Source organism: Ammodytes marinus, assembly GCF_949987685.1.
Source record: "Ammodytes marinus genome assembly, chromosome: 6".
Taxonomy (NCBI): domain Eukaryota; kingdom Metazoa; phylum Chordata; class Actinopteri; order Uranoscopiformes; family Ammodytidae; genus Ammodytes; species Ammodytes marinus.
In genome coordinates this window covers 9837098-9855408 of record NC_137235.1, presented here as the reverse complement: position 1 = coordinate 9855408, position 18311 = coordinate 9837098, and the positions used below count along the sequence as shown (strand labels likewise).

The 18311-nt window shown below is 40.8% G+C and overlaps 2 protein-coding genes across 4 annotated transcripts; both read right to left on the bottom strand.

Moving 5' to 3' along the window:
- Nucleotides 1-3954: 3954 nt before the first annotated feature.
- LOC307251761 (uncharacterized protein) lies at nt 3955-8972 on the bottom strand. Its single transcript, XM_080029172.1, has 6 exons — nt 8717-8972; nt 6752-6847; nt 6522-6596; nt 6157-6386; nt 5449-5718; nt 3955-4725 (listed from the first exon to the last, which is right to left on the bottom strand). Exons 1-6 carry the CDS (start codon nt 8944-8946, stop codon nt 4106-4108), a joined length of 1521 nt encoding a protein of 506 aa, XP_079885298.1. The 5' UTR covers nt 8947-8972; the 3' UTR covers nt 3955-4105.
- A 1494-nt stretch (nt 8973-10466) lies between these two features.
- On the bottom strand, nt 10467-17958 carry LOC307251808 (uncharacterized protein). Of its 3 annotated transcripts, none has more exons than XM_080029225.1 (12): nt 17820-17958; nt 16877-17051; nt 16474-16763; nt 15734-15908; nt 15387-15439; nt 14679-14844; nt 14502-14585; nt 14308-14382; nt 14111-14197; nt 13512-13589; nt 11964-12206; nt 10467-11614 (listed from the first exon to the last, which is right to left on the bottom strand). In XM_080029225.1, exons 1-12 carry the CDS (start codon nt 17826-17828, stop codon nt 10830-10832), a joined length of 2220 nt encoding a protein of 739 aa, XP_079885351.1. In that variant the 5' UTR covers nt 17829-17958; the 3' UTR covers nt 10467-10829. The 3 variants fall into 3 exon arrangements, with proteins under 3 accessions (XP_079885351.1, XP_079885353.1, XP_079885352.1); XM_080029227.1 differs by having other exon boundaries at nt 13536-13589; XM_080029226.1 differs by having other exon boundaries at nt 14679-14826.
- Between the last annotated feature and the right edge of the window lie 353 nt (nt 17959-18311).

Below are 18311 nucleotides of genomic sequence, written 5' to 3'. Positions count from 1 at the left end.
AGCTAGTGACTATGCTTCTCAAAAAGAACAAGAGAGGATCAGTAAGTTCGCTGCCAATCACCTTTCTGATGATCAGACCTCTGAGATGGTTCTGCCAGAGGTGGTCAAAGCCATCTGTGAAAGGCACGATGTTTACTCTGTTGCTGAGAAGTCTGGCTCCCCTGATCATTGTATTGCATTAGTTGAGTCCCTAGCGCTCCATGCTGATGTTTTGCCCCTGAGCTTTCAAGATGAGCATGACCACGGTTTGCCACTTGCTTCCTCCTTCTCACTCGCTGAACTGTCAGAGAAGCAAAATGCCGATCCCAGCATCAGAGAAATAATAACTCAGATAAAAACCGGCGAATCACCTGCACCTTCGTTGAGAAAAGAGCTTCCTGAGTTTGTTTTCCTGTTGAGAGAATTTAAAAAGTTGGAACTCAAAGATGGAGTTTTATACAGACAAAGACAAAGTGACAACACTACCACCTATCAGCTGGTGCTACCAATAGATTTGAGAGCATCGGTGCTCAAAAGCTTACATGATGACATGGGTCATCTGGGTGTGGAGCGAACTCTTGATTTAGTGAGAGCAAGATTTTATTGGCCAAAAATGTTGTCGACAGTTGAAGAGAAAATCAAAACATGCGACCGCTGTGTGCGTCGGAAAACTCCAGCAGAGAGGGCCGCCCCAATGGTCAATATAAAGTCAAGTAGGCCATTGGAGCTGGTCTGCATGGACTTTCTTAGTGTTGAACCCGATCGGAGTAACACAAAGGATATATTGGTAATAACAGATCACTTTACCAAATACGCCCTTGCCATTCCAACCCCTAATCAGAAAGCAAGCACGGTTGCCAAATGTTTATGGGATAATTTCATAGTGCATTATGGGTTTCCTGAGAAGCTCCATAGTGATCAGGGCCCAGATTTTGAGTCACGTACCATAAAAGAGCTCTGTGAAATGGCAGGAATACATAAGACGAGGACGACTCCATATCATCCTAAAGGAAACCCGGTCGAGCGCTTCAACAGAACACTGTTGCAGATGTTGGGCACTCTAAATAACAAGGATAAGTCTCACTGGCGAGATTATGTGAAGCCCCTCGTTCATTCATACAACTGCACAAAACACGAGGTCACAGGTTTTGCTCCTTATGAGCTCATGTTTGGTAGGCAGCCGAGGCTCCCTGTAGATTTAGTGTTTGCACTTCCTGTTGACGATCATTCTCTGTCCCATTCACAGTATGTGCACAACTTGAAAAATCGCCTGAAAGAGAGCTATGCACTTTCAAGTAAAAATGCGCAAAAATCTGCTGAGCGCAACAAACTCAGGTATGACAAAAAAGTCACAGACTCCAGCCTTGAACCAGGTGACCGAGTGCTAGTCCGAAATGTGCGAATAAGGGGAAAGCATAAGCTAGCTGACAAATGGGAGGCAGATGTACATGTGGTTGTCTCACGTGCTGGTGATCTCCCAGTTTACACTGTTTGTCCAGAGACAAAAAGTGGCCCTTCGCGCACCTTACATAGGGATCTTTTGCTACCCTGTGGCTTTCTGCCTATTAGCACTCCGGAAGAACCAACACCACCACCAGTGGTAAAAAGGCCAAGAACTCGTCAGAATCCAGGAAATGAAAATGAAAACAATGAATGTGAGCAATCGGATGATGATGAATCCTATCCCCTAAGATGTGTAACTGTCGAATCAGCTATATTCAGTACGATGCCTAACTCAGATCCAACTCCAAACAGTGTTGTACATGAGCAAAACACTGCTGAACATGCTGTTCTCCTTCCTGAAACGTGTACTACAGAAACTGATGTATGGACTCCACCGGACGTGGATGAGGAACCCTTGATAGCAAATCCATCGGATACCACAGATCCTGAAATCTTGGATAAAAGTTGCACAGACAGAAGTGACTTTCTCACCAGTGATGTTACACTTCCTGTGCACTCAGAGTTGCCTGCTGGAGAGGTTGAGCTACCTTCTCCTGACAACACAGATAATGTCCCTGAAGATGATGTTAACGTTGACACGACACATCCATATGAGTCAGAAGAAGAGATTGATGAAGCGATCAAGCGCCCGAACAGACAGAGATCAAAGCCAAAAAGACTGCATTATGTAGAGTTTGGAAATCCTTTAATAGAAGTGGTTCAGTCACTTTTCCAGGGTCTCAGCACTGCATTTGTAAAGTCATTAAGTGCTGATCCATTATTTGACGCTCAAACCCTTACCTCTCTTGTTGTCCCTATTACAAGACAGCCACATAATAGGAGCACAGGGACGTGCCTCCATTCACGAGGGGAGGGTGTAACCCTGTCAATATAAGGGCTACTAAAGCATTTATTGTAGGGCTAATGAAAGCTATACTTATTTAAAATGCTGTACTAAGAGAACTCTTTTTTGTTTTAAGTGTATGAAAAGGTTAGCTTGATTTTATTATAAGTGCCTTTTATTTTGAAACTCTTACGTATGAACTCTGAACTCTGTAAAGCGCGAGTAGTTGTTCACATGAGAGTTCCGTGAGTTGCGCAGAAAGAGAGATGAGACGGAGAGAAACACACACGTTGTCGTTAATGCTCCGAGCTAGAACCGAACAAGCAACTGTTTTGTTTACTGAATTTGATCAGAATACCCTCAAACTAACTAACTGTCAGAGCGACGCTGTTCTTTTTGGATAGACGTGAAGTTACGTAATTTCTTTTGGTGAGTTTAACTGTCTGAATCATAAACGTGTGAAGCTAAACATATGCTAACGGCAATGGCCGCTGTTTAAGCCTGTCTATATGAGAGTGTAAAAATGGTGTTTTCTACACGACGTAGTTAATTAGTTTTTCACATTTTATGAGAGCAATACCAGTTAGATTAATGTTGAAGAGGTTGTGTGCATTTTGAAGTGCATTGAGATGTATTTTGTGAACTGTGTGATAAATGTACTTAATAGAGGCTTTTGCCTTCTTTAGTTGTTTCGCGCCGCCACGCGGGCACCATTTTGATGCTGCGGGAGAGCCCCAGTGTGTTCTTTTTCCCTTTGGTAAGAGAAATGCCTCGTCAATATTTTCTTTTTGTGAATTAATGAATGTTTGCACTGTTAAAGTGATACATGCAACATGAGTTATGAGGACAATTGAATGTAGATTTGAATTATTCTGACTGTTAAATAAGCAATTTGAATGCAGGTTTTTGAATGTTATTCTGGCTGTGTTATACAGGTCAGGTTTTCTTTTGATGTTCGAAATCCACATCCAGTCCAAAGATGGCGAGCTACTACTGAACCAGGATCCACTGTGATGAGTGAATTGAGTTGAAATTCTTTGGACTGTGAGTTATCTAATGCCCTGCACTAGTGGTAGGATTCGCACGCCACTACTCTTCTGCATACCGTGCAACGAGAACTCTTTACGGAACTTTCATAACTTATTGGTGTGATTAACACCATACGGTCTGAGTTAAAATACCCCGGGGTACATTTTCTTTATCCTTTTTTTTACTTGGGCCCAAGGTTATGTGATTTATTTGTTTATATGTGTTTTTTTTCTATTGTGTCAGAAAGATATATGTTGAAAGTGAAGATCTCTACTGTTATTGATAAATCTTTCACTAATACATCATAAAACTAAACTTACTGTGTTGTCTCATTAATCATCCATCCTGCTCTAGTAGTCGAACCTAACAATCTGGCCCAGAATATTGTCTTACATTGAAATTTAAATCTGCTAAACCAAGAAGGTGTTACATCATACATTAATGAAGTTAGGCTACTTGACAACATAATTAAATAGCCTGCTAAAAAAATTAAACGAGTGCTTAATATTAGAACCTAGCTCCAAGGCTGCAATTAACATGAAAGACTAGACACATTTGCAACTGTGACCATGCATGTTTATTTAAAAAAGAAAATGTGAAAAGGAAAAATGTAAGTCAGTATATCATAATTTATTTTCTGAAATACCAGTCCAGTACAAGTAGCCTACCTGGTGACTGTAACCTGTTATACTGAATGTGATTACCATCATGTTGATTTTTGTTTATCACTTCAATCATTGACAAACAGATGAAACTGTAATATTTTTCCTTTTCACTTTCATATAACATGGGCTGAATTCCAATGTGACATTACTGATCATTGACAACTAACTGCTGCTGTTTTGGTCGCCCAAGCGGGTAAGTTGGAGGTTTTGGTTTCTTGTTGTGGTTCTTCAAATGCCGTTGATAACCTGAACAGTAGACGAAGCTCTTGCCACATTTCTCACACGTATACGGTTTCTCTCCAGTGTGAACTCGCAGATGAGCTTTCAGGATTTCTTTCTTGGAGTAACTTTTACCACAAACTGAGCAGAGGTGAGGTCGCTCTCCAGTGTGGGTCTTGAGGTGCAGTTTGAGGTTCAAGGCTTTTGAAAACGTTTTCCCGCACTGCTTACAGCGGAAATTCTTTTTTCCGCTGTGGATCATTATGTGTTTTTTTAGAGAAGTATATGTCATAAAACTCTTTCCGCACTCTGAACAGATGAAAGCTCCTGCAAAGTGAACGAGCTTATGTGATTTTAAAAGAAATTCGTGTTTGAAAGTCATGCTGCAGTCTGGACATGCGTAAGGCTTTTTGTGACTCTGGCGGTGTTCTTCCAGCTGTTCTTTCTGAGGGAAGTCCATGCCACACTCTCCACAGATATTAACTAATATAGGGGATTCTTTAGGAGCAGTCTTCTCTTGTAATAATGTCCAATTGTGTACCTCTCCTGTGAGAAAACAGACACATTTATAGTCACATTAATTTATTTTCAGACAACTGTTGTAAAGGCATGGTTGTAAAAACATTAAACACATTTAAATTGAGCTAAAAAGAATATAAAAAAATATTGAAGGGTTTGTTTGCATGGACAAAGTAAATCTACAAAAAGTGCTTTCCTTTGTTGTAATTTAATGAAACCACCACTTCCTGAGTATAAATGGCTCCACAAAAGTGACACGGTTGGCAAAAAGTTATGAGAAAGGAGTGGATGCTAGAAAGTCTTCTGAATATATTGAGTTTACATTTGACCCTTGAGTGAATAATGTAACAGGCTTGCTACCTGAGCATTTTTCCCTTTTCAATGACTCTTCATTGAACAAAATATTTTACAAGTCTAAAAGACAATGCAAAACAAGAGTAAACAACACAGTACAGAGAAGCTTGTGAAACTGTGATTGAGTAGCCCACCCGGCTGGCTAGCATGTTTGCCACAAACTCACCATCTACAGTAGTTTACCAACTAGCCCTAAGAGCAGTCACTACATTACCAAAATTTAAAATATATTATTCTATAAAATTAATCAATTGTAATGTCTATACATCAATAAAAAACAACACTTATTGGCATAAGACTGTAGATGAAGCAAATTAACAGAGCTACAAGTTATTAGGGTAATAAGTAATAGTATGACATGAGCTTTCCTCAAACAAAGAGAAAAAGGCCTCTCACCCTTGTGAACTTTCATGTGTGTTTTGAGGTTTCCCGCCTGGGTAAATCCTTTTCCACATATGAAGCACTTGAAAGGTCTTTGCCCAGAGTGGATCACGAGGTGTCGCTGCAGAGCGTCATTGCTAGATAACACTTTCCCACAGGTTAAACAGTCGTTGGTCTTTTTGGGTCTGGGAAGCCCCTCGTATTGTGTCGGTGCCTCCGGTGGCCTTTCTTCAGTCTGTTCATGTAAACTGCTGTGTTCAGGTTGGGGCAGTCTTGAATCTTCTTCTAAAAATAAAATAAAAAGGTAAAAAACACATCAACATGTGGTAAAGGTAATAAAGAAACAAAGTTATGAGATTTATGTTTTTACCATATCCAGCAGTGTGTCTGGTTACTTGAAGAATGTAAGTTAATCAGTGATGCATTACAAGCCGCTACATCAGAAGCCAAAAACTAAACTAATTGATGATTGTGTGAACGCCTAAGCTAAAAGTCTTATTAATACCAGTGCCACATCATTACAGCACAAGTAGATCGGACTGTCATTAAAATTGTATATATTCCATTAAATAATGTGGTGCTGCAGCCCAATCATTTATAATTAAAATTAAATAAGGACCCACTATTCGTTGTATGCCATTAGAACTGGAAGAAGTGAACATGACATGATGGTTGATGTAATGTGCAATGTCAATGTGTCACCAGGCCTTGATTTTTATTCACCTTTTTTTACCCCTGCAGATGAAAGTCTCTTCTGCCGAACAGACGCTTCTTGTTCACACATGCCTGGTGTGTCTTCTTGATCATCACTGTCAGCGTTGTTATCCACTCCCTCAGATCCAGAGTCTGTATCAAAACCACCAGTGTCGATATTTTGTTCCTCGGCAACACCTTCGCAGTCTGAATCAGCACGGTCAGGGTCGCTATCCGGTTCTTCGTCCTCGCAGTCAATGCTAAAAGATAAAACAAAAAATCCTCCAAAAGCCATTCATAATGTATACTCTAAAAGCTGAGAGAGTATAAGTAAAATGAACATCTAAATACCGCTAAATAGTAGGGGTGCCACAAACTGGATTGAGTGACTATACCTGACTTCTAACTCCTCAATAGGAGACGTGTAGTTAATTTCAAGCTCATTCTCCTCTGCCATCTTGTAGTCATCTCTGCAAAAAAAAAAAAAAAATTAATTATATATATATATATATATATATCGATCTGCTCTGTGAATAAGACTGTTGGCCATAACATGTTAACAAATCTGTTACTTTGAACATTTCATGCAGAATTAAATAAAAAGCATGTCATTTAAATATTGTACCTCAGACACTGAGAGCCATTGCTTGACCTGGGTGGTGGAGATTGTCCAGAGTTTACATCCATATACGGTGTGGAAATGTTGCTCCCTTTCTCAAAGCTGAAGTGAAACAAACATAGGCATAATATAAAACATTATCAAACAAACAACAATACTTCTTTACTACACTATACCCATATTCTACGTGATTAAGAACACCGTTGAATCGGAATTTAGTGGAGTGGAGAAGTGGAAGGACCAAGCTCTTTTTTTTGCGGCTGGCCAGGAGTATCTGGAATGATATCTGGAATGATGTCCGTGCTGTGGCTGACCGTCCAGACCGAGGGGACGACAACAAACTATTTAGGTTTGCTGCCTTTAGGCAGTTTGTTGTTTGGCAATACGGAGCACTGGCTCTGGAACACAGGGTGGTCATTCCTAGTTGTTGTTCTGGTGGATACGGAACAAGTACCCAGACCCACTTGGACAATATATTGGCTTCCTCACAAGGAGACTTTAAGCATCATTAAAAAAAAATGTTTAGAAAAGACATGTTCACTTTATACACACACAAGTCAATTTCCTGTTTTTATGACCCATGTCGGTTACAGCAGATATCAAAATAACTATAGCATATCATAATAACAATGCACATTCAGCAGGTGTAATGTTGGATAAAAGATGAGGGCAGATGCGGTAAAAAGCTTTTTTATTAAAAAATAAAACAATAAGATAATAACTAAATAACACACACACACACACACACACACACACAGGCCTTCGATGACTACATGCAGCACAAGTTTAAAATAAGTATAAAAGCACTACATAATAAAATGCCTTTTTATCAGAACAAGTTAAACAAATTGATCATAAAAAATTATATACAAAATCCTACAACAAATGTATATATTTTTTAAGAACAAAGTGTCTAAATAACATAAAACTGTGAAGTACATTTAGACCTAATAAATCTATTTACAAATATCAAAAATAAAAAAAGTCAACAGCATAATACTGTTCCAAACAGCCACCAGCAGCTGAAAGTCATCTCCAGTTTAGTTTTGTATGTGACCTAATCATTTGGAAATGTTAATGGGAAACGGAGGTGGGGTAGTGACCACCTGTCTAAGAGGGTCTCTGAATGTATGCTTGATGCTGGGGGAAGAGGCAGGTTTCTCCTGCGCTTGCATGGTGTGGATGAAGTAGGGGATGTGAGGGTCTCATAACTGCCAAAACAGGTCAAGCTCAACAGTGATTGGACAATAAAGAAAAAAATTATCTGAATTAAAAATATAGCATATATATATTACGCACAAGGAAACCTAGCCTGCACCTACCAGACCACCGTACTTCATTTCATTTGAACAGAATTTGACTACTGAAGTTAAAGCCGGGGTGGAGGATTTAGGGAGAAAATGGCAGTTTGGATAGAGATTCGAATTCAAATACCACAACTGCTCCACTCTTCTCTTTGGACCCTCCCATATGGTCCCTCCCTGACACGCCCCTGCTCTACACCAACAAGTCGTGCCAAAGTGAATAGACAGTCCCAACAGCCAATAAGAACAGAGAATCGGAGCGCCGCTCTGATTGGTCAAAGTGTACAGCTCATGTTAACTGACCAATTAGAAATCACATACCCCAGCTTTAAATGAAAATTGAGCGGAAGTAGGTAGGCGGGCGGAGCCAGGCTAAAGGCAACTGTCACTTTAAAGCGATCGCGAGACTTAGCTAGGCTGCTGCTAGCAGCTCAGCAGCTCAGCCAATTTGCAACAACGTAATAACAATACATGGAATATGCTACACTTCCCTCGCTGTGCTTATCTTGGCAGTTGTGTCAAAGTAGCTTTAAACGTGACTCACATTATCCACTATTTTCGTTTTAAATGTAACGGTTATCGTGGCTTTGCCTAGTAAAAAACAATACCAGCAGACAACTTACATATTCTTCACAATATACCATTGAGAGATAACACTATTCCTTACCTGTCTATAAGAAATGTAGCCATCTCGGCGTCCGATTTTAAGTTTATCAGGTCACGTAACTCTCTCCATCGCTCATAAGCCACACCAATGTTGACTCTGGTTTTATTTCGAGCTCTCTCCGTCTCCCTTTTAGCAACTGTCCTTTCAACAAGTGTCTGTCCTCGTTTTTTTGCTATCTTAGCTGTTGGTATCCGGGGAATGGGACATTTAAGGGCCGTTGATGAAGACATTGTTATTCTTTGTCCGCCGTAGAGTGCCAAACTTTCAGACTGCTAGGCTCGTGAACCATGTCGTGAACGCTCACGCAACTGACGCACCAACGTTGTTTAAATGTGAACGGACAGTCCCACAGCCAATAAGAATTGAGAGTCGGAACCTCGCTCTGACTGGTCAAAGTGTGGGCTAAGCGGTGGCAATTTTTGGGGGCGGCATACAGAGGCAGGGGAGAGCAAAGGGATGAGTAGATACTAGCCTCGTTCGATTTGGAGCCGTCTTGCTCAGACCTGCGCAACTATGACGCGCGTCTTGCTGAGCGCACAACACAAATGCTGCAAAAATGCTGTGCGCTCAGCAAGCCAAGCGTCATAATTGCGCAGGTCAGACGGCGACATCTCAAACGAGGCTGTTATCAGAGCACTTCACCTACAGATAACTGACTGGCTATTATGACAGTTTTGCCAAATATTACAGTGAAACAGTTACCTACCCTAACCAGTTCGTCTTATAAACTGAAAAAATCACTCCACTGCTTGGCCAACTTGGCAAATTCATCACAGTAGGCTATTTAAATTAATAGCTGGCGCTCCATTCTGTCTCAGCTGATCCTTCAGACTCTTGCCTGAATTTTGTACACTCCATTATTGCATGTACTATTGCTTTCTCTGTATGAGAGTTCACTGGTTGGATGTTGATGACCTAATCTTGCTTGAACTGTATACGCACATTACCCTTGTCTTTGTCTCATGACTGACAGATGTATCTGAAGGAGAAATTCACTGATTTTAACAAACAGTGGTTTTGTCAACAAACATTCTCCAGAATCGCGGACTCCATCTTTAATGGGATGTGTGAATCTTGATTCTTTGAGTAAAGCTTGTTTTGCTGATGCATCCGCCTCCTCATTACCTTTCAGCTCTACATGTGCTGGAGGCCACATCAATTCAAAAGGCATACCTTGTTGTACGATACTGGAGTGTACTTGCAGTGCTTTCAACAGGATATCTTCAAGACAGGAGTTGAAAGATCTCAGGCTCTTTAAAACGGACACAGAATCAGAGCAGATTTGAACGTTTCCTGGTTATTTTCCTCTGTGTAGGGCCAAATGCTAGCATCTCCACAGTGTAAACTCCAAAATGATTTGATGTTCGTTTTATACCAATACTTTTTCTGTCTGGAAATGAGAACGCGTCCCTGCTTTTCAGGATATTTTTATCCATCGGTATATGTTTGTATATACTAGGAGTAATGTTAGAAGAGAGAGAAGTTGGTGAGTGTCAGAGATAACTAAATATACTTGATGCGGTAAATATTGTAATTCAATGGTAATGCTCACTTTAAGAACAAGTAACTTATGCATTCATCTATGATTGGAGTTTTTGTGTAGCATGTTGTACTACCGTAAAACCCACTGTCAGAGGACGGCCCCTAGGCTATCTAATATTGCACGTCTTCCTACACATTTCATCAAGTAAGGATATATTGTTTCAAATGTAGATTAGTAACCAGACAGGTTTCTGAAAAAGTGTCTGTATTACATCATCATGGACTTTAAAATAACATGGATATTGTGCATCATTTTTTAAACATTAAATATTAATATTTGGCATGCAGGATACAAAGGCACTCAAATAGTACATATGGGCTACAAGAGCAGAGTAAACATAAAAACATGAGTACAAAACATGAATACAAGAAAGACAACACAGTAAGCTTCCAAATGATTCTTGGCAACCCATACACAACTCTGGAGCGCATATTTCTTTAGACACAGTCATCGTCTCTGCTGTAGATGGGAGGTATGGAAGGAAAAACACCAGATAGAAGCACAAGTTAACTGTTATATCTCCCAACACAATGAACAACAACCAAAAACAGTCCACCAATAGATTGACTGTTAGATGTCCAGCCTGGCGTCTTGCTTGGGTCTACCGAGCTGTCTGGTGGGGCCGATGCGTCTTCCGGCATGTGTGCGCTGATGCTGCCGCAGACCCTGGCGGTAGATGAAGCTCTTGCCACACTCTCCACACTGGTAGGGTCTCTCCCCGGTGTGGAGCCTGTGGTGCACCTTCAGTTCTTCAGCCCGGGAGTAGCCTTTGCCACAGACGCTACAGCTGAACGGTCTGTCTTTGATGTGGGTCTGGTAATGCGCCGTGAGGTACGAGTTGATCCGAAACGTCTTGCCGCAGACGGAGCACGCGAACGGCCGCTCCCCGGAGTGCTGCATCTCGTGCAGCTTGAGAGAGGAGGCCGTGTGGAAACCTCTGCCGCACTGCGAGCACAGGAAGGGTCTCTCCCCGGTGTGGATGCGCTGGTGAATCTGTATGTAGCTTTCATTGATGAACCTCTTGCCACAGTCGGGACACGAGTAGCGCTTCTCCTTAATGTGGCTTTTCATGTGTTCTTCCAGCTTTTCTCTGTCAGCGAACTGAACGCCACAGCGGCGGCAGAAGAGGAGCGGCGACGGGCCATGCTCGAGCGTGTCCGATTCCCCGGCAGATTCTGTGTGTGTCGTGACGTGGTGCGCTTGTAAGGCCGACTGACTCTCGCACTCTGTTCCACATTCAAGGCAACGGAGGGATGATCTGATCCTGGACTCCCCCGGCAGAGACTTCAGGTATTCAGAGAGTTCTGACGCTATGGGATTCACCTCGTCTTCAAGTTCCGGAGCGCCCTTACGACCTAAGGGCAGACAAAGGAGAGACTAATTCTGTTTTACTGTCCAGGTATAGTAATATTTACATTGTTTAGAACTTTTTACTGCACTATTTTTCCAAGTTGCAAGGTTTGGGCCATTTCTACAAATATTATATAATGCAATAAAAAATGTGAGACAAGACTACGTTTGAAAAAATGAAACCGCCATGCTGGTATTGCTCTGTGTGCAATGGATGCAGCTGGAAAAAGGCAAATGTAGGGGCTTTAACCCTGATGAATAATGTATCCTAATTAAATATCAAAAACAATATCAATAACAAAAGAGGTGCAAGTATTCCAGGAGGATCATTTTAAATGATGAAACTGGTCTGACCTAGGTGGACTTTGTAGTGCGTTTTGAGATTTCCCTTCTGGTTGAACCCGCGACCACAGATGGAGCAGCAGTAAGGTTTCTCTCCTGTGTGGACCAGCTCGTGCCTCTCCAGTTTATAGGCATGGGGGAATTCTTTGCCGCACACTAAGCAGTGATACTCTATCTTCTCTTTGGGCTTCTTCAGGAGCTCCGGAGGGATTTCTATTGGAACATGAACCATCTTTCTTCCAGGGCGCTTCTTCCCTATGTGTCGGAGAGAAGAAAGTGAAATTACAAGGTAATGCTGTTGTGTTAATGCTGAAGAGAACTTATTGAAATTAATAAGTCTTAAATGGTAGCCTGGAAATCCAGACATGCTGCTAGGCGCAGGCAAATTAAATTTGCTGCGCCTGTTGGTCTGGACACTCTCCATTGAAGCTCATTTAATATGTCAAGAAATCCTGAGCTACCAATCAAATCGTTCTTTCTGATATGGGCGGGCCAGAGCCCTATGTATGGTGCTCTGGGGCGGACGTAACCGGATGACGACAGTGCTGTACATGCGCCCTCGAAGCCGTGATAGTAATGTGGATGGCTGTGGATATGTCGTTCGAGTTTGAGACGGCTTTCGCCTTAACACTTACGGCCTCCACACACATCCTACCTCTACTGCGCGTCTACCTAGCGTCTGCGTCTGACTTTTTGTCACTGACCGTGTAATCAACCTAGAGAGGGCACACATCCGACCTCAGACGCACTGCTGATGCACGTCGGAGGCACGTCTGCAGCGACGCTCCCCTTTACCTCAGGAGGCTCGCCTATTTTTTTCTAAGACCCGCGCGTCTCTCTCGGGTCTCTCTGCTTTAACTGATAGAGAAATACTCTGCTGAGAGTTATATTGACTTCATACCGGCAGCTTTCGCTGTAGTTTCACCATTTCCTGGTGTGTCCCTTTCAAAATAAAACTTCCAACTAGCGAAAATGTGAAAAAAAAAGAAAAAAAAAGGCAATGGGGCGCACGGATTACTGTCCAGACTCAATATTAGACTCAATATAAATCATATGCATCATAAATGACACAAAAGAACTTCCTTTTTAATGGGAATTATCTATGAAAACTCTGAAAGATAGGGCTTTTAGAAGCAGCGCTGCAGCAGCAGCTGCTGAGACGTTCCATGTGTGTCCGAGAAAAGTCAGAGAGACGCAGTAGTAAGGTAAGGCGACGCGCTCCAGAGGTGGACGCAGGATGTGTGCAGAGGGCGTTAGCGATTTGGAAGACGGCACTCAAATCTATCATTAGCAAGAAAGAGGAATGTTCTGTTTTGCCGACCGACCACGCCAAAAGTTTAATTTAACAGTTAACCCGCTGTTTGCTAAACGAACGGGGCTTAATATGTCACCTTGTTCATTGCTCTGATTGGTCGTAGTGCTATCCAATTGCGTGCAGTGGCATTTGAAATGCACGCGTAGGTGACGCCCCTTGAGTTGGAAAGGTCAATTGATCGTGGACAGACCCTCTATCGTTCTAGATATAGGTCTGGATTTCCAGGCTTCTTAAATGGCTCTTACCAGCAGAAACACCTGCGTGTTCACCTTGTCCCGCAGCACTTGGTTTGGTATCTTTCCTTCTTCTGTAAGGTCGTTTTGCTGGTAAAAGAAAAAGAAAAGTTTAGTGCCTAAGTCTATAATATAAACTTAACTAATACCTGGTAATATATGAATCTAGGCAAGGTGTCAACATTACATTCTAAATGTTTTATATGTCAGGAAATGTATTTTTGTGTTGTGCTTATCAATCCATGAAAGTGAAATTTGCATGTGTATATTATTTACAATATGGCAGATCAGAACCAGGACTCTTAAACCTCACGGCACAGGATGTTCTGCAGTGTGGAGATTTGATCTCTACTGCAAATGTCAGTCACAAGTACAGGCCATGTTCTTCTAATACATTTTTTGTAACTAGTTATTTTAACACTCCAACCTGCAACACTTAAAACTGATCCACTGATGAAAAGAAACAACCACAAATATGCATGCCACTGTGTAGGCATATTTTTGTTATCTTTTTCAAATAATATGAAATGAACGTGAAGACCAGCGCAGGTATTAACCTAATTTGAACAATACTCCAATCCTTTTCTGTATTTAAGCTTTTCCTGTCTTACCTGCAACACGGCGGACAGTTTTTGTGTTGAATTCTTCTGCTTCCACTATGCTAGGGACATTTCTCCTCCTTCGGGTACGTCTTGATACTATGAGATAAAAAGTTAAAATGTTAATAACAAAACAATAACATGCAGAATTTCAGATGCATACACAGTACAGACAGTCAACCAGCATTCAAATCAAGAGGAGCGCTCACTTCCGGGCTCTTCCTCTACGTCTTCAGCATACGAAACTGGAGCTCCTGAAATCTTCCGTTTGCCTCTTCTTTTTACTTTGTGACACAGAAAGCAGCAAGTCTTGTTATAACTCCTCTGCATCCTCTGCTTGAAGAAACATTGTGAATGTGCATCATAATGAATGTCTTCTTGTCTTTACCATCTCTAGACTCACCAGGACTTGTAGGAGCTTCTCTCTCTGCATCTGTGACGTCCAATGACACCACGGGAACCTTGTTCTTTCTTCTGGCTCTCTTTTCTGGTAACATTATGAGCGACAACAAAAAAGTGTAACTTTTCATTCATTATAACTATTATTTATAACCTGTTTTAATTTTGAACTTGTGTTTACCACAACATAAGGGCGAGACAGCTGCCATCTTTACTACTCTCTTTTTCTCCTCCCCTTCTTCCCTTTCTTCTTCCTCCCCCACAGACACAACTTCCATGATGAGCGTCGGACTACTGCCGTCTCTCTGGTTTTGGCCTTGCAGCCGAGACTGGGACAGGACGACACCCTGTGATCATAATCATTAAAAACCATCAGAAACACCCCCGCCCCCCCCAAGACCCTCCCTGGGTGACAGCACTAAAGACTACAATTAAAGATATGTACTTTTTTACTACAGATCAAATCCAAACTACTGTAATCCGTGGCAGTGTAGTGTAGCTTTTCTAAACTGTATCGGGTAAGACGCAGCACAGGAGAGCAGTGCTCCAATGGTAATGGTAGGCAACTGGTAATTCAATTACTAATTTGTCCTCTGCTAACTAAGTTTTGGTTCACTGTTTTGTATTTTTATGTTGAACTTTAAAAGGTGGAAAACACCAAAAAGAAGAAGTTACACTCTACCATTCCAATCATTTTAGACAGTTAATCAGTATCTCTGCTTCATCCCTAAACAAAGCACTACACTTTGCAGGCCTTTCTCTGCACAGACATTAGAAAATAAATGTTCAAGTTAAATTCTATATGCCTATATATTCAGCTTTCTATACATTTGAAAGAGGTAGCTCTTTTCATTTTAAATTGATCAATTACGTCCGAAGACAACATTACCTTGCTAGATTGAGGACTTTCTGTGCAATCAGAGCCTCGATCAGGACTGTCTCCTGTGAAAATCAAGAGAGTTGACTCAAGTTCAGAGATAACTGACGTGTAAAATTACATCCAACATCTTCTAAAACTGTGGTTTTATCCATAAATGGCTGGATATTTGAAATATTTACCATATACAGTATACAGTATATATATTTGGTTTCCAATTCCCAGACCATTTATTTTATTACTTATATTTCTAACTGAATCTTAAAACATTGTTTTAATAAGCTCTAAAACTTAATAAATGTGCACTGCTTGCATACATTGTGGCTATGCAGTAAACATGCTCTTTATGAATTACTTACTGGCTTCCCATTCAACCACTTCTCCATCAGAGTTGATTAAACCACCAATTTCTTCGAGTTCCTCCTCCTCTTCCCCTGCCTGCAGCCTGACAGTCAAATGGAGCGTTTGGTCCTTTAATTGTGTTGATTCCATTTTCAGTCCATGTGACATCAGGGGCTTGTGTTCAGGAGAATCCTAAATTAAGAACAAAAGGAGAAAATGCTTTTACTTTCTGCATATCTTGTGGTTTAGAATCTTCTCCAAACAATTAGAAAGACATTAATAAGGAGTGGTTTACATTAAGTTAGATGCTAAAAAAAAATGTTTAAGCAAAGTGGTCCATGACTAATCAGTTAGCATTCTATCAGTCATACGTGCAATAAAATCTATTCCAACGAGTGGTTTGTGTATGAAACCTACTGTGATATTATCAAAGACATTTACAGACGAATAAATAAAATAAGCAAATAATCTTTAGATTTCAGTCACAATTAAGAAAAAAGGAGATTGTTCAGTACTTGACAACAATATTACTAATGTTTTTTTAATTATACATAATAAATATGGACTAAACATTTGTTTGTATACTGTTTGGCAAGGTGCTGATATTTTAATCTTATGTGGTTCTGCTTCTGTTGGCAAACATGTGCTTTGTTTTTTATATGTTGAGGCAGTGGTCTTGAGCGTAACACTCATCCCCTGTGCATGTTCTCTGATGTGATTTTGTGTTCACTGTGTGACCGGGGGTCGTCTCACGTACGGTGTTATTGCACTGATGCACCGTCGCATCTCCCGGCGCTTTCCTGTGTATACAGGAAATCTTAGGTTTCTGATCAGAGTCTGTGAGCATGTGTCTCTCTCTGACAGAGGAGCCCTGCCCACAGAGAGGGGGGCCGCCGGGCTCGTCAGAGTCTTTCTCCACCAAACATCCTCTCTGCTGTCTCTTTCCTCCGTCTGAAATGGAGCTCTCCTTCCCGCATGCCTTGAGGTGTGGATAACAGGTGTGTGTGGAGGTATCCTCTTTTTCTCCCTCTGAGCTCAAGCCCTCATCTGTGTTTCACATTAGAAGGCAACAACTAAATTGTAAGAAGTCACAATATACGATGTACAAGACAGTATAATAAAAAGTAAGATGATGCTGATATTTAAGATTTTGCACTCACGATTATCACTCACAGTCCAGCCATCCTCTTCCTCTTTGATGATTACTTGAATATCTGGGGTCTCACAGTTATAATCAGGGCTTGATGGTGCTTTTATGGAATCATGATGTTTAGAATTCTGGTCATCATAGTTTTCATTGATACTCAGTGACAATGGATCTTGGAGTTCAGGATCCTATCAAGAAATAAAGACAGAGACACGTGTCAACACCATGAGATAGGATTAACACTATTAAAGTTTTTTATTTATTTAACTCAGAATGAAATAAAAGACCAAATTTACAAAAATCTGAATTGTATTGTATGCATCTGAGAATGATTATTTAAGCCCATTTTATAATTTACCAATTAAGAATAAATTATTTTGGGTTAAAGATAATTTTGCAAAAAAAAGTGCTTCTTTGGGCCAGTGAAAAAGTAAGAACTTCAAATGTTGAAATGTTTTTAACTTTTTATTGTCATTATTTTATTTCAAGTCATTCGAAATACACAACTAAACTTAAATGTCCTAATGTGACCATATAGGATCATGACTGACATGTTTAAGACTCGAAAGATGTATTGACGACATGTTAATACCAATGATGGCTTTGTTTTTAGTCTAATTAATTACATTTATTTTAAGAAATTTTAAGGAGCCTGTAACTTATTCATGTCACTGACTGCAACACTAGTTTAATATCAAACAAGCTGACACGCTAGCTATCAAGCTATTCACAGAATATAAGAGCTGTTGTTAATTTATATTTATATATTTTTTTAAATATGTGAACCAAATGTCACCCCAGTTGACCCAAACCTAGCAAAGTACCTCTTAAACCTGAATACCAGGTTAACGGACTGTATCTATCCAGCTAGCTGGTTAGGAACTATAACAGTTTAGCTACATCCCGACAAACGACAGCGATCGAAACCCGAATAGAAGGTAAGTTGTGTGCGTTACCTCAAACATAGTGCAATGTGGTCGCCGAGTGTGAAGGATGTCATAAGAAAACCGTGGTGAATAGATAATGAGGCGAAGTTAAAGCGTTGTTCAGGATGAGGGGGGCAGCTGTCAGCGCTAAACTGTGATGCGCCACCACTTCTTCTTCGTGGCTTTGCATGGACCTATGAAGAAAGGTGGAGGACATGGTGGAGGCAGCTCACACAGTCTGGAAGGCTCACACCGCCACCTACTGGAGAGTCGAGTCATTATATCTCGGTCAATATGAATATCTGAGTTATTATAATATGTCCATGGTCATGGATCTGACAAGGAGAACAAGATCAAGACATAATTGCAAGTGCAAATAAAGTCTATTTTATGTATATTTTATAGGTTACACAATTTCTATATTTTGAATTTCTTTGCACTATTTATGTCACTTTACATTATTTATATTCGTCTCTATAAATCCATGCACCCATATTTCAGACCATATTAAAGTGTCAGAGA

Excerpts from the sequence above, each read along its gene's own strand:
- LOC307251761 (XM_080029172.1), bottom strand. The coding sequence starts at position 8,946 with ATGTCTTCATCAACGGCCCTTAAATGTCCCATTCCCCGGATACCAACA. Across the intron at positions 6,848-8,716 it reads GCTACATTTCTTATAGACAG|CTTTGAGAAAGGGAGCAACA; the intron begins GTAAGGAATAGT and ends GTTTCACTTCAG. Across the intron at positions 4,726-5,448 it reads ACACATGAAAGTTCACAAGG|GAGAGGTACACAATTGGACA; the intron begins GTGAGAGGCCTT and ends GTTTTCTCACAG.
- LOC307251808 (XM_080029225.1), bottom strand. Across the intron at positions 16,764-16,876 it reads CTGGACTGTGAGTGATAATC|ATGAGGGCTTGAGCTCAGAG; the intron begins GTGAGTGCAAAA and ends TGTGAAACACAG. Across the intron at positions 14,845-15,386 it reads AAAGTCCTCAATCTAGCAAG|GGTGTCGTCCTGTCCCAGTC; the intron begins GTAATGTTGTCT and ends TTATGATCACAG.